The 25233-nt window shown below is 35.1% G+C and overlaps 1 protein-coding gene across 1 annotated transcript; it reads right to left on the reverse strand.

Annotated features, from left to right (window-relative positions):
* Window positions 1-12493: 12493 nt before the first annotated feature.
* On the reverse strand, window positions 12494-24948 carry LOC131048798 (kinesin-like protein KIN-14N). Its single transcript, XM_057982868.2, has 17 exons — window positions 24531-24948; window positions 23922-24197; window positions 22378-22522; window positions 22150-22259; window positions 21931-22050; window positions 21636-21839; window positions 21146-21355; window positions 20986-21060; window positions 20708-20854; window positions 20470-20614; window positions 20241-20350; window positions 15032-15193; window positions 14727-14941; window positions 13720-13801; window positions 13522-13626; window positions 13252-13356; window positions 12494-13157 (listed from the first exon to the last, which is right to left on the reverse strand). The coding sequence occupies exons 1-17, from the start codon at window positions 24591-24593 to the stop codon at window positions 12978-12980; spliced, it is 2454 nt and encodes an 817-aa protein (XP_057838851.2). The 5' UTR covers window positions 24594-24948; the 3' UTR covers window positions 12494-12977.
* Window positions 24949-25233: the final 285 nt, after the last annotated feature.

Consider the following 25233-nt stretch of genomic DNA (forward strand, 5'->3'; position numbering starts at 1 on the left):
TAGAGAATAAATCAATTTTTTCCTGATTTTATCTTAATTTTAGTTCAATTTCCTTTAAAACTGAGAAAAGCATCCAATCACATCAATTCACCTGGATTGTGCTTCCTCTTGGAAAATCTTGACCGCTCATCATCATTTGATCTCAACCTTTGGTTTCTTTCTGAAATTTCTATAAATTCAGGCTCTCATCTCTCATTCAAAAATCTGGGAGAATGTATTGTTGTTATGTTGTTTTTGCTCTAGGTTCATTGATATTTGTGCATTGAGATATTCATATATTAATTATTGCATACATATTTAGATCACTTGGTTCATTTATTGCTAAAATTATGTTAGATTAATCTTGCATTCATCTAGCTTAAATCTTGCATCCATCTAGCTTGACTTCATGCTCATATAGATTAAATCCTTCGTTTAGGTGTTGTCTAGTCACTAGATAGCTAAGCAATCTAAACTTGCATCTACTAGAAGGCAATGGGTCAATTTGTTATGGTTTTATTATTCATGTTTATATCTGTCTAACCATGCATGTAATGACTTAATTGAAGTGTTGTGCTTACATATACAGGTCCACTTTTCACACACACACACTAGTTACCTAAGCTTCTCCTCTATACTAATTGAATAAATCTTATTTATCCAATTAATTATCCAAATCTCATCCCTTATTAATTTACTAGAATCATTGTTCACCTGATCCCATTTCTAGCCTTTCAATAATTAGTTATCCTTCTTTTATAGGCCACCTTAGGTAAATGAATTCAAATATTTATTTAGCTAAGCCTCCTATCCTCATCCCAAAAATTAAAATTTTATATATTTAATTACCTTTCTCCATCCACCTTTCATTAAATGGGCTAAGACCAATTAACTCAATAATCCCCCACATAAAAATTCCTAACCTTGGTCAAACCCCCTCAAATCATGCAAATCCTTTAAAAGTGTAAATAAGCACAAACCTTTTTTACATAAGGTACATGTGTTTGTGTATATGATATGAGTCTTGGTATATGTCACATGTTTGAAGGACTTATACTCCAAAGGTACTCCAAATTACCCCTTTCCATCTAATCCATCCACTTTCTCTAAGAGAATCTTCAATCATTGATTATCCTTTGATCTTGGATCTTTTCATCCTCACCAGCCAAGTAGATACATGTCTTCACATCTGAAAGGAAGATAGGTTAGAAAAAATAACTCCCTACGCCGATCTAAATAAGAGAAGGTTACAAAAAAACTTAAAACCCTTAAACTATTACAAATGCACATTTAAAGATTAAACAAAAAAGATGAGACAACACAAACCATAACACCATGATTTATATGGGAGAAAATTTACATTAAAAAACAACATTCTAAATGTGCAACTCAATTTCATTATCAACAACAATAACACTTATTGTTGAAAATATTGTAATTGATGTAAAAAATGAAAAAAAAAATCATTACTGTCAAAGTAAATAAACGGAATTATTGATTAGCTTTAAGTCATGTCGAAAAGGGTTTTATTGCCTTATCATATTCCTATTGATGTATGGATGAGATTGTTAGCAAATTTTGGCAAAGATATATGAAAAAGAATGGCGTTGAGAAGATCATAAGTAAGCTCAAAAAAATATATGATAAGGAATTTAGCATTCTATTCCTCTATTGACAAGAGGTAACCCACATGATTATACTTCATATGTTGCTCTTCTCTCCTTTAATTTAGTACCTATGAAGATGATATATAAATAGAGTTTAATACATTCTATGCGGGTCCACCAAGTATATTCAAGGCACATATTTATCCCATGTCATTGCCCAAGAAATGAATGTGAAAGTGAGATTTTATGTGATTTTAATAAGCAGTGATGAATGTATAGCAACTCATAGTAAGCATTGAAGCTAATAATAACCACGATTATAAGTGATAAAGAGCAACAATTCATTGAGAAGGATGGAATTATAATATGTTGCAATTAATATTAAGATAGAAACCATAAAAAAACAGCGATTAAGTTTTTTAAAGTGCATTGATTTCATTAGGAAATGGTTTTATTTATTTATCACCAAACGGTAAAGCCAAAGTTTTTAATATTACAAGAAAGATTAAATATTTACAAAATTCAAGCCCTATCAAATCCACCATGACAAGGGATTGTCCATTTTTTAAATTTTAAGCATCCCAAAAAATAATGAGAGTTCATCAGATATACCAAAAAACTGAAAAGTTCAATAGTGCATCTAAATAAATTACGATAGATAGTTTTAATAAAGCCGAGCAAAGACTTAAACCAAAAACATATCTTCTGTATTTAGGAATGTTACTAGGGTGTAGACCCAGGGAGAGGGGTTGGGGAGGGCTAATTGCAGCTACCACCACCTCGGTGTCCACAAGCCCCAGCTCTATCATGACCCCTTCCACAACCACCAGCACGACCGCCACCTTGGTTGCACTGCCTGCGACCCCTATGTTGACCTCGTCCATGTCCGCCACCTTGGCTAGTCGACCCACTTTCGCTTACTAGATCACTCTGCCAACCATTTAGGATATCAAAGTCTTTAAACTCGTTCTCTTTTCTTGGGTCTTTACTTTGGTTTGTCAATAATTTTCATTTAAGGAAGGAGCATGCCATGGCAACAAATTTTATGTCTCATGAGTACAGGGCCCTTAAGGTCTAAGAGAAAGGGATAAAATACGAGTGCTTCCTCTGCATTTGATACTGAGGCAAGATCTCTCGGCTTAGGAAGGCCAACCCCAAGAACTGCATACCCCAAAACTTTGCCAAGACCAACCAAAAGGTCCGCACGAAAAATACTTTTAACCAAGTCTCTAACCTCAAACTTTGACATTTGATTGTCTAGCAGAGATGCAACGAATTTGGAGGAGATTTGAGTGTTGTCCCTGTAATACTCTTTTCTTTCCAAGTGACCCCTGCCAAGAATCATCTTCACGACTATAATAACCAATTCATTTGTCGTTTCAAGGATTCTTTTTAGCCTATGGTTAGTAATCTCCTTGAAATTAGCTTGTCTAAGTGGGCTCTCTAATGACACTGGAGTGTCCACACCAAAACAAGAAGAGGGTTCTAGAAATGCTTCGATGACATGCTTCATTGAGGCAGCCATTGTCACCTGTCGAAGATAGTGAATTTTGCGGGTCAGATATCTGTTAAAGATGACAAGGCAAAAGGTGGGAGAAATGGAAACAGCTAGAAACTTGGGGAACTTAATCGTAATGCGATAGCTTTCTTTGAAATATAGGCATCATATCCAAGATAAACCTGTTGAATTAAATGCATACTGCCTTGAGAGAAAGAAAACCCTACAATTGATAAGGAAAGAGAATAAAAAGAGAATAATTGTCTACCAAGTGGCCTAATTTGATGGCAACGGTTATTAATAGAAGGCATTGATTATGTTTTAAAAACAGTGATTAATATATCTTACAAGCAGTTCTTATGTTTATGAAAAGGTAGAGTTTATGTTAAAGACAACAATATCATATTAATGTTGAAAGGTGGTGCTCAAGTTAGATTGATTACCTTTGTTCAAGTTAATCTTTATTAATTATATTTAAGGAATCAGAAAGAAAACACAACAACATTAATTAAACAAATATTTTTTAAAAAGAAACAATAAAGTTTAAGAACTAAATTCAGTTAACTCTCCCGATGGTTGCGGTTGCTTCCTGCTCGGTGGGTGTTTCAAACCCTGCGTCTTCTGCTCATGCTCCTTCCTATGTGATTTGTGGCATCTCTGGGCCATCTATTGTTGATGGGGGCGATGGGAATATGGGTTTGGATGCAGAGCTTGTTGCGGCCGCCCCCATTTCGAAGGGGATTTCTTCTCGTTCTTCTCCCTATGCCCCAATGTCTGTGGCTGGAGGTGGTTTGCCTTCTCCACCTCCTTGGGGCAACCACCCATATGTTGGGGTCTTGAAGAAGGTTGCTTAGATTGTTGACACTTTTCCTATATGTAGGTTTGTTGTCCTTTCTCTGGAGGAGGATACTATGACTGAGATTGATCATGTTGCTTCCGTTTTTGTTGCTCATGGTCTCATTTGTAGATTCAGGGGTTTTTGGCCCAGCCTTCCGAAACTTCATGCATGGATTTCCAAGCACTGGCAGCTCCTCATTTCTGGTACAATTCATATTTTCCCTTTAGCTAAAGGGTTTTTCATAACAAAATTTGACATTGTTGAGGACATAAATTATATTCTGTTTGATCATTTCTTCAGTTGGAATGACCGTTTTGTGTTAATGGTTAAGCCTTGGCACAATGATTTCAATCCCTCTTTCGAATATTTCAATAAGATGCCTTTATGGGTTAGAATCCCTAGCCTTCCACTTCATCTTTGGGTGGATTCTCTTCTTGAGGAAGTGGGTGAGGCTCTTGGGGACTTCCTGATGTTCGATTCTGATTCCTTTAATATTTTCCATTCTACCTATGCTCGCATCTTGGTGGACATTGATGTGTCTAAGGGATTGCCTCTATAGATTGAACTTATGTCTCTTAAGGACCATTGAATTAAGCCTTTGGACTATGAAGGGATTCCTTGTAGGTGCAGAAGGTGCTTTAAAATGGGTCATGTTGTTGCCAAATGTGATCTTGGTGTTACTAAGAAACGCTTTGTGTCTTGGTAGAACGGTGCTTCATCTCAGCATTATTCTATTGTGAAGAATTCTTCATAGCGAATTTTTTCCCAAGTGGTTGCTCAGGACAACTCGGCTGCCACAACGGTCCCATTGACAGATGGGGTGGCTTCCCCCATGGTGGGTGGCTTTGTTTCGTCGTGGCCTGAGGTGGTTGTTGGGGGTTGTGGGTTGCAGGCCGATGTTTCTTCTGTTGAGGTTGTCCCTCCTGTTGTTGTTAGGAAGGAAGGTGATGTTGTTGGATCTTTGCTTATTGATCTACCTCAGTTGTTGGATCTGACTGGTTTGTTGGGGTTGTTCCCGTCTCTGGGGAGATCGCTGGTGCGGTCCCTTTGCTTGGTTCTATTACCAAGGCTGATTCTTTCTCTAGCCCTGTTGGTCCTGCTGGAGTTGTGTCGTGTGTTGGTCACTCCATGGTTGCTAGGTTTCCAGCGCTAGATTCATTGGAGTGGAAAGATGGGGCTGCTAAATTTGAAGACGATTGGATTAAGGTCAAAGACAAACATTCTAAGAGGTCCTCGCCTTCTTTTGACATGACCCTTCGATCCCACAAGAAGGGTTCCATAGGGAAATCCTAAGTTAGGGGGGTTGTCTTTACCCCTGTGGGCAGCTAGAACTTTCTTTTCTTTTTTCTCTCGACTACCTATTGGTTGTTATGGTCTGCCTGCAGTTGGGTTTTTCTTTTCTGACAGCTTTTCTCTTTGGGGTCTCTACCCTTTCTTTGTTTTGTTCCATCTTGTATTGGTTTTGTTCTGTTTTGTGAACTTGATTGAATATCTCATGTGGTGGGTTGCAGGAGCCCCTTTTAAAACCTATTTGGTATAGGGTTTTGGTTCCCTTAAAAACTTGTTTTTACTTAATAAAAAACAATAAAGTTTAAGAGAAAGAAAACGATTAAGAGATTCTTAACAAAAAATCATGACTATCTAAAAGGACATCTCCTTTCAAAGGGATGTCCCCTTCATAGATCTATATAGATATAATATGCGAATAAAATTGGTGGAGAAGTGTGAGGAAGGATAAAATAAAATCTTTCTACACTTACATGTCTGCATCTAAAAATATAAGAAGAAGATCATTATAAGAGGAATATAAAAGAGCATAGAACAAATGAGTTTATAATATTGTAATTTCATAAATTGTACTCCTTTAATTATGAGTCCAATTTTCACACTCTACTAGCATTCTTTTTAGTTTTCCATCCCTCTGAGCATTTTTAGAACTATTTCTAACCTTGAATTAACCCTCAACTCAAGGATATGAGTCTTATCTTATTTTAAAACTTCAACACATTCCTATTTTGGCTCTTATTTTAGTGTCATTTCTTCTATATCATTTTAAAGTTTATTTGGTATTCTACCTTATTTTAAATTTCAAATCACCTTTCCCCCCACTTGAATGTCATCAATCTTAATATAAATTTCAAATTTAATATTAGGGTCCTATTATATTGCTTCCCTAAAATTGGGGCCTATTTTGTTAAGAAATTGGCAACTATTCCCATAGTCCAAGGCTTTTTGGTTGAAATTTTGGGAGAGTAATGTGTTGACCTTGACATTACCGGATTTGGTCTCAAAATTGGGATATGACCATTGTAAGTTGGCCTTTTATCAATTCAAAGATTGTAATTCATATATAATTGAGCTAGGTTTCCTCATTTGGCAAGTAATTGAAGTGCAATCCTTATACTCATCACACACTTTCTTTGACTTCAAGTATCAATCTTTTGAATCATGTCATTTCAACCGATCCTCAAAAAAATTTCAGATGCATCAAGTGTTCCTAATGTGGGAGAGTATTATGGCTAAGTATTCCTCTTTGATGAGGAATCACACTTGGGATCTTGTTCCTCTTCTTAAGGGAATAAATCTAGTTTGATGCAAGTGGGTGTACCACACCAAATATTTTATTGATGGTTCTATTGACAGGTATAAGGATCATCTTGTTATAAAGAGGTTTTCACAGGTTGGGGGTATTGACTATTTCAAGACCTTTTCTCCTATTGTTAAGATGGATTCCATTTGTGTTGTACTCTCTATATTTGCATCTTAGGGATAGTCAACATATAAAATGGATGTGAAGGGTTATTTTTTTGCATGGTAATATTCATGATTAGATTCATATGGATCAACCATTTGGTTTTCTACAAGATTCTTCACTTGTTTGTAGGCTTTGTTGTTTATTGTATGATCTCAAATAGGCCTCTCAAGCTTACTATGAGAAGATGGATAGTTTATTGCTTTCTCTAGGGTTTTCACAATGTTATTTTGATTCAAAATGTGTTACTCAAAGACATCGAAGGATGATCTTTTGATTCTTGTGCTATATATGGATGATTTGATTCTCACTAGGAGTTCCACTTCCATGATCTTGAGTATTCAACGAGCATTTTGATATGATTGGCCTTGGTCTTTTGCATTACTTATTTGGTATTCAAGCTCACAAATCTTCTAAGGGAATTTCTATCTTCCAGCACAAGTATGCTTTAGATTTGCTTCAGAGATTTGGCATGGATAATTGCAAGAATACCCCCAACTTCTTAATTAGGTGTATTGTCCACCAATTGCATGACTCCTTTAGTTGATGCTACTTTGTATTGGTAATTGGTTGGTAGCCTTTTGTACTTGACACACAATCATCCTAATATTTCCTTTATAATTGGATTTCTCTCTCATTTCTCTCAAGATTTTTAGGAGAGTTATTGGAAGGTTGTCAAACATATCTTAAGGTACATCCATGGTGCTACTCACATTGGCATTCACTACACATCAAGAGATTCTTAAATTGTGGTCTTCCCTGACTCAAATTGGGATGGTGATGTCAATGATTAGAAGTCTACTTGTGGCTTTATCCTTTTTCTTGGTTTTGGTTTGATTGCATGGCCTTGCAAGAAGCAAACAACTATTGCATTATCATCAATAAAGGATGAGTAATAAGGTATAGTCTTGGCTAGGAAGGAGGTTATTTGGCTTCATCAATTGATGGATGAGTTTGGATTTCCTTTTGATCAATTTACTACTCTTTGTGTGACAACCAGAGTGTCATTCATATCTCATGCAACCTAATGGAACATTAGTGTACTCTAAGGATATTGAGATCTGCATGCACTTCATCAAGAAGCTCATTGAATATGTCATTCTCGATTTGGAGTATTTGCACTATAGGGGGTGTTGGTGTGAATGAGATCTTTTATCTAACTAAATTTTTTAATAGGTCCTATTCACAAGTTAAGTTTATGTAGGTCCCGAAGAAACACACACACTTATACTAAGAGGGGGGTGAATCAGTATAAGACAATTGTTTTTCTCATTTAATACTTTAGCAACTATAATGAAATAACTAAAAGCATCTACACAAATAAGAGACAAGATTTTACATGGAAACCCTTTTTGGAGAAAATGATGATGAATAGCTACTTGGATCTATCATCCAAATCTAGTCTCAACAAAATGAAATCTTTTGTACAACAATTTGTATGCACCAACCCATAGGAGACACCAATTCCCCACAATTGAACACCAATCCAACAAGAGACAACAATCTCTTTCAATGAGAGGTGCCAGCTTCTCGATCTCATAGAATGAACGTACCACCCTTCGAACTATAAGATGAATATATGTGAACTTCTTGATTTAAAATAACTTCACAAATATTCTCATAACCTTGTCTAAGTCTTCATGAAATCTCTTTCTCAAATATTGCATAGGTTCACTCCAATGTCTTGCACAAAAAGTGAGATCAAACAAAACCCATAAATCTTCTAAAACACTCTTTGAAAATATGTTTAAATAGACTCTTGTTTCTATTTTTGAAACACAAAGATATTCGTGAATCGTTTGTTGAAAATAACCCTCAAAAGTCTTCTGTTTATACCCTTGAATATGCACCTCTTCGCCAAAATTACACCTCTCCAACAAGGTTGGCCAAGGTAGAAAGCATCACATTTTTTTTATTATTTTTTAATGTCTTGCTCAATATGGGTGCTAGCTCCAAGGAGGTCATCCCTCTTGGAGACGCAACAAAAATATTAATTAAAAATTAATTCAATTTCCCTTAGTAAGGGGCAACACCTATAAGGGGATTAGCCCAATATAAAATATATTTTTGCATTTTTAACGTTGCATCCAAGCATGAACACAATCAAATAATTACCTGTGCAATTTAATAATTAAATTCTCTCTTTGACCAACGAAATCTTGGTCATATTGCCAAAAAATTGGCACAACTTCATCATTGTCATTGATTTGCCATTTGAAATCAATGACAATAATCCAACATGTTCTAGGAATATTTTTAGAAGTCTTAGTTGTTTATATACGATCTTATCCTATCTTATATTATCTCGTTCACTTTTTGAGTCTTAAGCATTTAGTATTATTTTAGTTAGTTGTCTCATATCATAAGAGTAAGACACATGTCATGATTTTGTGTAATCTTATCCTTCACCTTGTCTATATAAACTGGGCCCTCTCCTGCATCTTGTAACATATATTGTATTTTTATTTGGTGTAATTCAAAACATTTCAATTAAAATCACTACAAGACCAGGTCTATTGTGAATGATTAGTTAACCGTTATAACCAAATATAGATGGGTCATCCTTTTGTGAAGAAAAAGCCAAGTGTGGTGAGCAAGAAATAGTTAGATTTTGACGTTTTCGCTTGGATGGACTAAGAGGACAGCTAATAAAATGGCTCAAGAAACTACTCTTTAATTTAGATTTTATATATGATTTACTAATTTAGTTGTCGTGCATGAGCTTAATAAATAAAATAATAACAACGTCTATATTCCTTCTGATTACCATGAACGATTAAGTGACATAACATTTTGAAAAAACCCTGGCACAATAGTATGTTGTCCATAGATTCAACATTTTTAGTTGGGTTTTGATAATCATATCTATGGTATGGATGGCATTAATGATTCAAAACCATATCTACCACAATATAAATCTTATGTCAGAAAGGTAGTGATTGAACAATTGGTTCAAGTTAAAAACAGTGGCATCCCAAGCATGAAAATATATTTAGAAGAAGAAATAATTTCCAAGGAGTGAAAATATATTTAGAAGAAGAAGAAAACATTTTAATATCTTTGAGACTTAACAAAGTCTATGGGGCATCGCATCTGATCTAATCCGAGGAAAAACACAACTGATCTAACTGATTTCTGCATATATGTTTGTTTCTTCTGTAATATGATGACAAATGGTAGCCCGCACGAGTAGGTGAGATGGCTTGGGCCATGGGTTTGCTCCCCATTCGTCTCAGGTTCGACTCCCTTCCCAGTTTAAGAGGGGATTGTTTGCGAGCTATGGATCCTCCTCGTAGGGGACTAGTCTCGCTTCAGCTTGCCCCTTCCTTGACCCCAACTTGGTAATAAAGTAAGTCCAAGGTAAGGCAAGTTGGGTGTTGGGCTGGGTCGCAAAGATATCCCTGTCGTAATGAAAAAAAAAAGATGACAAGTGGTCTCAACTTCTCAACAAAATCCTCGTTGAATACATCATACCAAGAGCCAGCAGTCAAGAGTTTACTATACATGTCTCTAACATCCTTGAAGACATCACATTATAAAATAAAGTGTTTTTCAATTTCTACTTTATCAGATGTGAAAAAAATACACACTCTTTCCCCAAATTTCTTTTGGTCTTTCCCAACAACCAATTTCACTACAAAGTGGATGCAAGTTAGTTCTTAATTGCACAATAATACACTTTACTTTCCACAAAATATTAGCTCTTATATGGTTGCAAAGAATTTTGAACTACATGAAACTCTTGAGTTGCACTCTGGTTCGACTTCTGGTACAATGCAGGTCGTATCAATAAGTCAAATATGTTTTTTGACATGGGCGATCATTATCAGCACAACTGTATATAGGAGAAAAATTAAACACGTGTTACTAGGCAGTAAATAGGCATAAATTACATAAATCAGATTATTAAAGAGTGAATCACAACTCTAAGTCTAATTATTACTCCTAAATAACAATGAAATAAAACTAATATCAATTGAATTGAAAGAATAATCTATCTAAGACTCCCTCAATTGGCATAGCAAGGCTTCCATTGCTCTTCTCTATTGTTGTTGATGTAGGTGGCTCTCAGGTATTGCACTTGATTTCCTGCATAAGATAGACAACAATTTTGAAGACTGTGATTCTAAAAAAAGCTAGATGTTGAATGTTGAATGTTAGATTGAATTGAAAGAAGAGGATGAATTTATAGATTTTCAACACAAAGGGGGTGAGAAATAGAACTCAAGTGTTGATTGATAGATAACTGATTTAGATTGATCAATGAATTCAATTGATTGAATTGTTAACTCATTTAATTGAGTAGTCAACTGGATTGATTGAAGAGTGAACTCCATTGATTGATCAGTAGACTGAATAGATGGATTAGTTGACTGAATTGATTGGAGAGATAAGTGGATTGAATTTTGAGTTAAAATTTATGATTGATGAGTTAACTGATTTAATCAATCAGTTCTGATTTTAGCATGTGTTGTAGAAATTTGAAATTGAATTTGATTCTCATTTTCAATTTGAATTTGAATTTGGTCATTTGAATGTTGAAATGCATATGAAATTAACTGAAATTCAGATTTGGGGAAAATGTGAATTTGAAAATATGAAATTAGATGAAATCAATTGACTTTCGAATTTGAAGAAATATAAATTTGAGAGAAATGAAATTAATTAGAATTTATTCCCTAGTTAAATAATCTTTATTATTTAATTAATTCTATTTCTTAAGTTTAAATAATTGAGATAAGGTTAGATGATTAAAACGATTTGAGAATAGAAATAGAATAAATAGAAGTGTTGAAGGGTGATGATTAGAAGAAATAGTTAGTTTAATCAAATAATTAAAGAATTACTTAATTAAATAGATGAATAATTAGTATAGAATAGTAATTTTTAGGTATCTACAAAAACTTATTACATTGAGACATTGAACCTAAGAAATAAGATAAATTTCAGCATGCACAGGTTTGCTGAGACGTAACCTAGAGATACTGACATCGTGAGAAATGTGTTAGAATTCTTAATGTGAATTTTCCTCCTTTCCTTCTCAGAGAATTTTATATTAATATAAAATATGTTCGAGTCTACATTTCGAGATTCTGAAGACAGTTTACAGATTTGTCCGATCACCATATTGAACACTTTCTAGAATGGTTAAATTAAATTTGTCCGATCACCATATTGAACACTTTCTAGAATGGTTAAATTAAAACCAAGTTTTGAACAGGATTGATAAAAAATTGAAGCTTTGAAGAACTGAAGAAGAATCCAAACTTTTTACATCCTACATGTTAATGCGATGATAAATAGTTTCCCTAGAATCATTTTTTTTAACAACAGTAGTCAAAAGTTGAAGAAAGATACCAATCATTTGCTAAATGGAGACAACCATATTGAAGTCCAAAAAGCCTGTTATAGAACATGCCATTTAAAAATATGAGCGCTACGGTCAACCATACGAATTTTTTAAGTGTTGTATTAATATACCAGCATCTTCCATATACTTATCCTGATCCTGGTATCAAACAACCATATTGAAGTCCAAAAACCCCGTTATAGAACATGTCATCTAAATATATGAGCGCTTGGGTCATCCATATGAATTTTTTTAACTGTTGTAGTATCTATGTACCAGCATCTTCCATATCCTTATCCTAGTATCAATTGCTCTTTTAGTACATTAAGTTTAAAATTAAGATTAACTGTTCTGTACCATGCACAGTTCACTAGAATAATTAAAAATAGAGCACCGCACATCTCGCACAAATTTATGTCCTAGACAAGTTCTGATCCCCATATCAACTGCAGTCAATGCTGGACCAGTGTTATCTCTGTTTTCAATGTTTCAGAGTCAGTTTTTAAATTGCAAATGCCAATATAAGATTTTTTTATTGAATTGGTGAGGCTCAGGGCTCAAGCCTCACTTCCACCCGTGTGCATTATCTTCATAAGAATATGGCTTGCAACACTGCTTTCCATGTTAAGCTCTGCTCAGCTTGATTACCCTGATGATATGCATTTAATATTATGATACATTAGGCACTGAATCTTTATGGTTTACAGGAGCAATGACATGCTCACAAATTTTCAACCAGGATTGAGCACTCAATCTTACATAATGAATGTCTTCCTAAGTTTACACATTGTAACAATTAACCTTACATAAAAATGCCCTATAATACCTTTGCCCAATACAAACGAGTTTTCTCCCTATAGACAGTATATTGCCAAATTTTCTCTGATCTCATCACAGATTAGAACATTAGTCACAGATTCTGATCCAATAATGTGCTTAAAGTATCATCCCTTTTAATTGTAACTCAAACGAGAATCTGCTGTCCGTGGATGTGTTTGTCGCCTAGGCACTCCAATGTCACAGCTGTTCACCTTTGCAGCAAATCGTAGAGAGCATAAAGATTCATTCAAAGACTTAGGATCGGGTGATATATTGACAAACATGAGTGTCTTTGAATCTCCACCAAGACATGGCTGCTCACATTCCATACAGGCTAGATTAATTAGACTTGACCATGCAACTAACAAAGACATCCATTGTAAAATTGTATATAGCACAACCACTAACCTGAAGAAGATATGTCAGCTTTGAGTTTCTATATGGAATATGTTGTTCTCGGTTTGCAATAGCTAAAATCACATCTCCTAAGCAGGACAAACTTTTATTGATAGACTGCATAGCAAGAAAATACATTATATCAGCAATAAACGTATAGTGAACAGGAATCCATGCATCTCATTCATCTGACTCTAAAGGAATAAAAAGTCAAAAACCAAAACCCTGTGTTGGTTTCAGCACAAGAACTTGAAACAAATAAACTATGTAAATCAATCAGACCTGAGTTTCTTTCAGACGCTCTCCAGTTGATCCACTACGAGAAAGGCGTTCACTTCCAGCCAAGTCAATCAGATTGAGAACTCCATGGACTTGTTGCTCCGTGCTCTGCAAATTGATTCCAGAGTAATATAAGATATTCTCTCTTGGGAACGATTTTATAGTGCATATAATTAGTGAGCAATAAAAATTAACACAAACCTCATTTACTCCTGAAATGCGCAAAGTGAATACACAATGGCTCCTAGATGATTGCTCATTCATTGCCGTTTTTCCCACTGACCTAAAGACAGAGTAAAGTGTATACTGGATTAAATTTGGAGATTTTGTTAGAAAGACAACCAATAGATTGCATGGAAATTAGCTAGAATATCTTTACATAGTTTGCTCAAAAACAGTTTATACAAAGGCTATTAAAAAATATTCAAGGATTGTCATTAAAAAATATTTAGAATATTAAAAAAAATATTATGGGTATTTGAAAGGCTTTTAGGAATGGGAGGCAAATTCAAACTGCTAATTAGAACCCAACCAAATGGAGATTTTAGAACTCCCGCAAAATATTCAGGGATTGTCATTAAAAAATATGATAAATCATCTTTAATAGGCCTGTATTATACCATAACTCTTTATTCTCGTTTAACTTTCTCCACAGAAATTCTCTTCAAATGATAACCTTGGTCCCATTGGTCCCATAACCTTGATCAAGGAAAATTATTCTTTGAAATTCTGTATCAAGAATGCTTTTTATCTAATCACTTAAGGAAAGTAAATAATTAGATCTTCTCTTACTATCTTACAAATCTTCATTTAAAATTTTTGCTTTTGTGATCAACATTCTTGTTCTACTTTAATAAAATTGATCTGATTGGCATATTGAACTTTATGGTTATTTCAGCTGTTTGGTTTATGAATTTACAAGAATCGTGATGCTAGGGCTACATAATGAATCTGTAATGCTTTTTAAATACTCAAATTAAATTCTAATCAAACTTGGTCTTTAAGAGTATTCAAAGTGGGAGATTCTTTTAGAATGCAATTTCTGAATTCAATCTTGAAATTGATGTTACTGGTGCTAAGAAGATTTCAAGAATGAACCTATTCTACCTTCAATTAGTGCTAGCAATTTTACCCCAGCAAAGATAAATTTCGCAATAGTCCTAAAAAATATCTGATCACACTAGATCCTATACCAAAACTTTCCATACCTGCTCTGAAATGCCCTGTGCAATAGAGAAGAAACCTCCTTCGAGCTAGTAACATCAACTATGGTAAGGTCTGAGACATTTGTATTTCCATTTTGGTCATGCTTGATAGTATATTGCTTAGTACCATTCTCGATTCGTGTGCCATCTGCATTAGAGGGCTTATTACTCACCAAAAGATCTCGAATGGTTTCATTGTAAATCTCCAACATTGATGCCTGGGGAAAATGAAAAAAGAAAACAATAAGATATTTTGGTTTATAAATAAAAGTTTTCAGAATAATCCTCATAATATTCTGAAGCACAACCTGCATTCTGAAGCTCCATCCTTGAGAGGCAAGTGATTGGCTAGTTTTGAAAATTTGTTCCAGAGATCTTGGTATGACACCTTTCTGATTTTCAACATCTGTTCTACCTATCATTGTATGCGTTTTTCCTGATCCAGTTTGTCCATATGCAAAAATACATACCTGCAAATGCATTGAAGATAATATATAGATTTTAATAAAGAATTTCTATACAACACTATCTGATTGAGATAAATCTACAGCAAAGGTACAATAACTAATAGATATACACTGAAAGTTCTAAATATAATTGTCTCAAAATCAATCCTTTAATATGCAGTACTCAGAGATCTTAACCTCTGTCACACCATTATGGAAGATTAATGATTTTTTAACTTCTTCTGTGAACATAGTGAATAAGATCTTTCCCTTTGAGACAGAACTATGAGAATCTTGAACATGGCCGAATTTCTGTAAAAACAGTGTTTCAAAATTTAAAATCCATCTTCAAAATTACTTAGAGGGGTCGAAAAGATGGATAAGATAGAGAACAAACATAACTGTCATATAAATAAGAACAGAGTTGGAAATGCTATCACGATATTTAGATATGCCTCCAAGGTGAATTCAAAAGTCTTATAACACTAATAGATTGTATAACAAAAGTATATAGTAGACACTAATTCGGTGTATGAGATTCCTCTTTGGATTCAAACACGTTCTTTGCCATTAGGTTGTAGCAAGCATGGTTCACATATTCAGACTCACCTTGGACTTGGAAAACAAAAAAAAATCCAACTCAGCAAAACTCAACAACTTAAAACAAAATACTTAAATATTTTTCTTTAATCATAAATTTTATGCAAAATACAATCACAAAATGTATCAAATGGGACTATACAATGTTGGGAAAGTGCTTTCTATTAGATTTGAATCCAAAGAGGGTACAAAATTGCATCATCATGTGAATTAAACGGCCAACTGAGATTATCATTGAAAATCATTTTCAAAAATTGCATATACATGCAAGTTACAAATTAAATGAATTTTCAATTGATAATTACTTAATTTTGCTCTTTAAATCCGCTATATTGTTTTGCAGTGTGCAGCGCTACCCTCTTTGGTATCGAACATGTGACCTTCATTATGGAGAATACATCTACATCTTTGCCATTAGGTTGTAGCAAGCATAGTTCACATACTCAGACAAAACTTGGACATGGCAAACAAAAAAAATTCCAAATCAGCAAAACTCAACCTAAACAAAATACTTAAATATTTTTCAATTTCATGCAAGATACAACTTACAAAAAGTATCAAATTAGACTATAGAATGTTGGGAAAGTATTTTCTGGAAAGTACAAAACTGCACCATCATGTGAATGAAACAATCAACTAAGATTGTCGTTGAGCATCATCATCACAAATTGCATAGCCGTACAAGTTACAGATTGTCGTTGAGCATCATCATCACAAATTGCATAGCTGTACAAGTTACAAATTACAATAAAAACTTGCTCTTCGAATTCACTATTAATCCACTCCAATTCTCTCAAGAATGCTCAAATGTTAGTGTGATATTTCCTCTTGGACGTGTAGTGTTTAAAAGGGCCAAAAACCGTGTGTTGAATCACAGCATCCAAGCCGTTTTTTTCCCATGTATTTTATGTGTTTGACTATACTTTGGTGCAAGTTTTCCACTCAAACTTGCCAAGTATTTGTAAGGGTCAAAGTGGAAAACTCTCCAAAAACACATTTTTCAGACTCGTCAATTGAAGTTAGGAAAATTCAGGGATTGAAAAACTCACAAGTACTTAGCGACTTGCCAACAAAATTTCTCTTTTTCACATTTGACTTGGCTTTAAAAAAAACAACTATGTTGCTTTCGTGATGGACTTAGCCTAGCTTCCAAAACAAACAATAATGTATAGTAAATGAATGCAACCTAAGAATCAAATTTTTGGTGGACTAGAACAAGGATTTAGCCATGAAGACTAAATGTGAGTTAGTAAGTAGCTAAGATTTTCCATTTTTATGCTTGATGGTTGAAAGCAACAAAGATGTTACAATTAGTCATTAATAAGATTATCTCAAACTAGCCTTGTGCTTTGCATATGAAATAGGAGGAATGATTTGCAAGGATCTTGAGCTAGTATTTTCGTAATCATATGCAAAATCAATACTAGTATGTAGTATGCCTATCCCCAATCAATGACACACTTTTTCTTATTTTTATATTATTTTATTGTTGTATTCTACAATATGGTGATTTGATCCGAAGAATATATAGAGCTCTCTTCTTGGTTTTTATCTACTAAAAGTGTGATGGGATCATTAAATAGTTTTAAAATGAATTTGAAATAAGGTGTTTTTCATATCACAACCTTGTTTTATGCTTACAATAAAGGAGATATATGCCATGCAAAGAATTGGCTATCAAAATTAATGTGGTGTTATTTTCAAGATAGTTTTTTAGTCAATCTCATTGACCCATATTCATGAGTAGCAATTCACAATAAGTTATCTCTCACGAGCATGAATGGTCCATTTAGCACACATTGTATCTAGGCGATGCTCATAGGGGTGAAGCATTGGGACTTCCAACAAGGTCACACATCCCAAGACTTCTCTGACTCAACCACACTCAACCATGGAGTTTCCCCCAAGGTCAACCCTACTTAGCTTGCTACCTCATTTGCAAAACCATTAAGAAATGAATCATTTATCATAGACCTTATTAGCACATCCATTGTCAAGCAAAGTGGTGTTTTTCATTGTGTGTTGTACTTAGCTTGCTACCTCATTTACAAAACCGTTAAGAAATGAATCATTTATCATAGACCTTATTAGCACATTCATTGTCAAGCAAAGTTGTGTTTTTCATTGTGTGCTGAATTATATAATGTGTTGTCAAGATTCAATTGTTTAGATTTTGAGTGAGTGCTAAAGTGTACCATTCATGCTCATGAGAGATTAGTTCTTATGATAATGTGAATCCTAATAAAACATCACAAAAATCAACACACTACAAAAACACCACCTACCTAATAATGATTAAGCTAAGAAGATCTACAATGAATGGTAAATGAAACACAACAATTGTTGAAGGTTTTGCAAATGGGACATTCATTGTCGAGCAAAGTGGTGTTTTTCATTGTGTGTTGAATTATATGATGTTTTGTCAAGATTCAATTGTGTAGATTTTGAGTGAGTGCTAAAGTGTACCATTCATGCTCATGAGAGATTGGTTCTTATGAATAATGTGAATCCTAATAAAACATCACATAAATCAACACACTACAAAAACACCACCAACCTAATAATGAGTAAGCTAAGAAGATCTACAATGAATGGTAAATGAAACACAACAATTGTTGAAGGTTTTGTGAATGGGATAGCAAACTATGTGGGCTTCACATTAAGGGAAAATCCATGGTTAAGAATGCTTGAGTCGAACTAGAACTAGGATGAGTGACCTCCTAGGAAGTCTCGATGCTTCACCCCTATAAGCATTTTCCTAGATGCAATGAGTGCTAACTAAAAAAATTGTGTTTACTTAAAAACTACACAACGGAATCCTAATCAAACATCATTTAATTCAAAGATTTCAAAAAACACCACCTGCTTGATAATAAATGAGCTAGGAAGCTCTATAACGAATGGTACTTAAGACACAATAGTTGCTCAATGTTTTGCAAATAGGTTAGCAAGCTAAGTGGGCTTGACTAGGGGGAAATATGGGTCAATGAGATTGACTCAAAAACCATGAAATTGAATCCTTATAACATCACATAAACCAACACATTGCAGATGTACCCTTCATGATAATGAATAAGCTAAGAAGTTCTATAATGAATGATTCATAAGGCACAACGGTTGTGGAAGGTTTTGTGAATGGGGTAGCAAGCTAAGTGGAATTGACCTTAGGGGAAACTCCATGGTTTAATCATGCTTGCCTTGGAGCATTGCTAGGATGGGTGACCTCCTAGGAAGTCCTAATGCTTCATTGAGTGCTAAGTGGACCATTCATACTCATGAGAGATGGATTTTTGTGAACCATGAAACATGGGTCAATGAGATTGACTCAAAAACTACACAATTGGATCTTGATAAAACATCACATAATTTGAAAGTTGAAACAATATGGAAAAGCATCAACTACTTGGTAATCACCATTAGTGACAAAAGGCAAAAACCTTTGACATACTTTTTAATACACTAATAAAGTTACATCAAACTACTCATGGCATGGTTGTTATTGGAGTGAGTTATATAAACTTCACCCACTCCCATCCTAAGGCAAGGATATAAAATGAACTTAATAAGCTTAGATATTTATCTATAAACATAAAGACTTTCTAGCCACAATTGTATTAACACTAAATTCATATTGCCAATCTAGTGCATCTCTCCAAAAACTAATCAAATAAGAAGCACATGCTAGTTTCCTCCTAAGGCACGTATATAAAATGAATTTAATAAGCTTAGATATTTATCTGCAAACATAAAACCTTGCTAGCCACAATTGCATTAACACAAAATCCATATTGCCAATCCAATGGATCTCTCCAAAAACTAGTCAAATAAGAAGCACATGCTACTTCCAACTAAATCAAGAGATAAGTTTGCTCTTGCTCAAATCCAAGCTAAGAAATTTCTTTAACAATTAGAAGCCCTTCATAATGCTTGTATCTAGTGCAAAGCCTTAATGGTTGAATACTATCAAATAAAGATGAAGGAAACTAACCTTAATCTAATAATGGAAAATTTCTACTAACATAGTGGGGCTATCATAGTTCACTCTTGTGCCCAACTTGATAGGGTTGCCATTGTCAAGTATTTATATGTTTAGAAGAATCTATCAAGATATAATCTTACAACTTGGTTGGCTATTAATTATGAGGATCCATTAATTATTCTTTAATTGTTAGCAAGATATTTTCAAAATGCAATGCCTGAAACAGAATTGCTTGTTAGCAAATCTTGATGAGAATATTCTAGTAAACATGCCATGGATTCTCATATTAGATTCATTATGGTACTTGAAATAAAGAAAGAAAACTTGAGATGATCTCAATCCATCAACCGAAATTCATTGAGAACATGCCAATAAAGAAAATGAAATCTTCATAATGCTGGTTTCATCAGAAGTATCCTTGTGTCAAACATAATTTTTAGTTTCGCAAAAGTAAATAGAACAAAAAAAAATGGAATAGATAGAGTAATTTGCCTTATATCCATCTAAAGCACTTTGAACAAGCTGGGATATCTCTACAAAGACCTCCTCTTGCCCAGCTTCTGGTCCAAATACCTTGTCAAAGATAAAGGGATGCTTTTGTCCTGCCAACAGCAAAAAAAGAATGCAAAATACCAATTAAAGGAACAAAAAAACATCACAAGCAGGCAAAAGATTTAGATATTTCTGTAATAGGAGCTTCTAATAGTAAAGAAAAGTTCACCTGGACTCTGAATTAGATCAATGCCTCGGCCAATGAGCTCAGCTGATGCAGGATATTGCACAACCAATGAATCTGAACCTGTGCATTCATCTTCCGGCATTATTGGCCTCACTCTACAAAAGACCCTGATATTTCCCTTGAGTTCCTGAATGTGTAATCAAGATACTCAGTCTTCTGTGCAAAGAACATAAAGATTGTGCTCAAATTTAAAATTAAACAAGATATGCTCACACATTACCAAGATGGTGTTGTGCAACTTTCTCCTTACAAGCTCTCCTTCAAAAATTTGAAGTTCAGCTTCTTCAAGCCGTCTTTGTAGTACTTCAATCTTTTGTTTCTGCTCAGCATATACTTCTCTTTGTTGCAATACAGATGACTCTTGTATCTGAACACATTAGCATATTATGTCTTGGCTACATAAAATTCATTAAAACAATTCTCTATTTCATAGAACAGAAACTAGAATGCTTCGTATTCGAATCTGTCAATGTCTTTGGCATCCACAATTTAACATACCTGTAACTTATGGTTTGCAACTTCAAGCTTTATACACAAGTTTCTTACATGTTCACTCTGAGAGGAAAAGCTCTCCTGTAGAAGAAGAATGAAGATGTTGAGACTTGCCAGCTGCCTATCACAGTACATAGAAAAAAACATTCAGTTAGAAATCACTTGCCTCTAAAACTGTTGTCTTTGTGGCAAGCTGCTCAAGCTCTGCAGCAGTCTTGCCAGTGCATTCTTTGTATTTTCCAACTTCAACTGTCAAAGTTTGCACTAGTGCAATCTGTTGGTCTCTTTCATCTATAGCTCGCTGAAGATCCCCACGCAGGTGATCATTCTCTTCCATCAAGGCCTTTTTCTGATTTGCACATTCCTGATGTGAGGCCTGGAATACAACAAAATATCATTATTTAAAGTTTTAAACTTCTCAGGGCTTGAGAATTGAGAAATACAATGAAAAATAATATTAAGGAAATAAGAAATTAGAAATAATTTATATGACCAAAAGTGCATAACACAATAACACATTACAACAAAAAGCATGCCATATAAAGTTCAAGCAAGAGTAGCCTTCTTTCTTAAGCCTACTGTACAAAGTCTTTATCTCTTAAATATTTTCAAACCCAAAAAATGTGTGAATGCATGAACGCATCTGAAAAACCTACTCTAACAGTAGCTAGTTGCTCTTGAACAGCTGCAGAATGGCCTCTTAGAGTACTGAGAGTTTCCATCATAGTGGATTTTTCTTTCTGGACTTTAGATATAGTCTCTGCAGCAGATGCAGCATCACTTTGAAGCTTGCCATTGTACTGCTGCAGACTAGCATTGTACTCTTGCAAACGCTTATTGATGTCCTGAAGAGAAGCCACCTATTTCCAAGCATTTCCATTCAGAACACAGTACATCATAGGTGTATGGTATATGCACTCTTGAAAAGTGAATCAATGGAATAGACCCTACCTGTTGATTTGCACCTGAGGCTTCTTTCTGAGCTTTTACAAGCTCCTCAGACAATTGTCTCTGTTTCTTCTCTGCTTCTTCACGCGCTTCTATCTCTCTTTTCTTATCTTCAATTATAGCCTGCAAAGAGCAAGTATTTTCAGCAAGTATGCAAACGTGTCCCTGCAAATTAGTTTGACAAATCTATCTGTTCAATTAAGAAACAATGAAAATGTGTACCTGTTTCTCAGCTTCTGCTTTTTGAAGCCTATCTTCTAGGCTGGAGCAAGTTTTGTTAAGATCCACGATGGTCAGTTGTAACTCTTGTTCCCTCTCTTTGAAAGCATCCTCTGGAATTGCAATTAAAACCCATTAGAATTAATATTTACAAATGTATAGCAATCAGATCTGTACTCACGGCAAGGTTTTCATAGATTAATAACACCATATTCAATAAGCTGTAATTACCAGTCTGTTTATGTTCATTTCTCTCATTCAACAGTTGATTCTGCACATGTTGCTTTTGTAAAGTGGAGGATTCTTCTAGTTCCTGAAGCCACCGAATGCAAGCTCGGAGTTTCTTTATGTAGTCAGTCATTTGTTCAGTCTTGCCCTGCTCATCATCAAAACATCCCACATCAAACTATTCAGATTATGATCGAGACATCAACACCTTGTTGTATCAAGCATGTTTTAAATAAGGTAATGTTGTCGCATGGATTAGCAAAGTGCAGAGGTGGAAAACTAGCTACCTGTTTGTGGCTTCTCTAATGTTCCTAATTTCTGTCATTTTCCTTCTATTGTGAATCTAGAGAGGTTGAAGGCAGGGGATTGAGCAGATATGCTCAGTGCTTGAACACAAACCCACATTCTGCCCATTGACATGACCCAAGATTACAGCTAATTGCTAGGGTTATTACTTAATCACATCTGTGCATCAGGTGCAAATGCTTGTCCTCTCCATTGGACAGTGCTGTGCATTGACTGGCCCTTCACCATGAAGCAGAATTAGAGCCAATTGCTGGGGTTATTACTTAGTCACATGTGTGCACCAGGCAAGAGGGTTTGCCCAACCATATCAGGTGCAAACACCTATTTGTGGCTTCTGTAGTGCTCCTAATTTCTGTCATTTTCCTTCATGTGCAGGTCTAGGGAGATTGGGAGGTTGGAGGCTGGAGAGTGAGCAGAGATGCTCAATGCTCGAACGCAAAGCAGTGTTTGTTAGGATATTCTAGTTCAAAGTTTATCTGCTATAACTTTCCAGTGGAAGGCATGTGCATTGGCTGCCCACCATCATGACCCAGGATTACAGTTAATTGCTGGGGAATCACATCTGTACATCAGGTAAGGGGGTTTGTCCTACCCCATCAGGTGCAAATACTTTTCTCCATAAGCAAGTGCTGAGGGACAGAGAAGCCAAAGGGCTGTCCTCTCCAAAAGACCACACAAAATTGGATATTGACCATCCAAAAATGGGTTTGTACCCCTTCCATCAAAGACTTCAGCTCCGATGTTCACAGCAATTTTTCCAGCCCCCATGTTGTAGAGGGGAGCCATTCTGCCTCTATCTACTTCTTAACTCCCCTCATCTCACCTCACCTTGTTCCCACCAATTTTGCTATTCTATTCTACATTACTTTGTGCTCAAAACTCTAGTAAAACATGGACCTGCTATGGCTCGTATATAGGAGCTCCTATCAATACTGCTGGGTACTCCATCGCTGAGACATAATCTTTCCCAAGCTTAGGCGTTGCCAGAGTGTAGATTGAAACCCCATTGAAAACAAGTCTCTATTGACCTAGTCTCTCGAACTATCATATTATTCCAGAGTAAAGTTGGATAAGAAAATGTCTCAGGGTTTCTTATGGATTCCAGGTGTCAAAAAACTTCTTTGATAAAAACGGCTAGAATATACAGTTAATCAACACTCCATCTTGCTATCCAAAAACAAACACACCCCAAAAACCCCATAACTCAGAATGAGTTTGAAGGGGAAGAGAACCGTGCATACCTTGTAATCAAATTTAGTTTTTCCTTTCATCTTCATGTTGAGCAGGGCCTCCACATCTTCCTTGGTAAGTTCTTCGCCAATCGCATCAGTGTGGTTACCATTGTTAGTAGCAACATCTACAGCAGGTTCTTGACCCATATTATGTACCTCAGAAAAGGCCTGCCTAGCCCTGATCTTAGGGGACGCCATTGCTTTACCAGCCCCAAAAATGTCACGCCCAATCTTCTGCCTCTTATCCAAAGGGCTGGCACCTACCTCCTCGTGATTTTCCTTGTGCTGCATTTCCAGATAAAACAGAATCAGAACATTGGGTTTTTATCCTCCACAAGAATAAGCAAACACCCATCAACATTAGACATGAAGGTCTCTATCCCTTGTGCAGATCTCCCAAGAAAACACGTTAATGCCTTATGGATTTGCATTCTACTCGTAAATACACAGACGCCCATATAATATTAGGATAAAATTCAAACATAGCTCCCTTTCGCTGCATTTTAAAATCATAAACGTCAATACCTTATTGGATTCCTAGCGAAAAACACTCAAATATTCAAAGTAAAAACCTAGAAATTAAAGTTTACGCATATGGTTCCAATAGATATTTCTTACAGTGCAAGGACTATTCTTCTGTGCACTCCCTGGGGGTCTCGTTTGCTTAGTAGACGAATTCATATTTGATCTGCAATATCTTTCTTCCTCCACCTCAAAAAGGTTGTAGTATCTCGTATATCATTGGTAAAATCAGATCAAATACAGATGAATATTTCTCTGGACTAGGAACATCAAACCCTGATGTTATTTTGTTGAATTCAATCAAATCCACAATTTGCTGAATTCAATCAAATCCACAATTTGCTGGATATGATCAGACCCACTTCATATTTTATCGAATCAAATCAGACCCACTAGTAATTTGTTGCATAAGATCAAACCCACCTGTTTTGCTTTTGTTTTTGTAAATGGAAAAAGATTAAGAAAAAGCAAATGACATGGATAGCCGATGAGATGACCGTTGAAGGTTTGAATTCAAAGCCAGTTTGAATTAATTGGCTTTTTTGGAGAGTTGTAAGAAAATATTATTAATTATTGAAGTGGAATTCAAATGCCCAGCAGATTTGAATTTGCTAGGTTGATTAAAGCCATAACTAATTGCTATTATTGTTATCGATATTTATTATTTCTTTAATAAATTAACGGTCCTATTTGGGCCTTGGGCCTCGTACTAAGAGATGTCTCACTCTTAAGGTAGCACAAGATTTATTAATGGAAGTGAGTTTTCTGTGGTAAGGTATTTTTAGGATTGAGCATTTTT

The sequence above is a fragment of the Cryptomeria japonica genome, chromosome 8, assembly GCF_030272615.1.
Source record: "Cryptomeria japonica chromosome 8, Sugi_1.0, whole genome shotgun sequence".
Taxonomy (NCBI): Eukaryota; Viridiplantae; Streptophyta; class Pinopsida; order Cupressales; family Cupressaceae; genus Cryptomeria; species Cryptomeria japonica.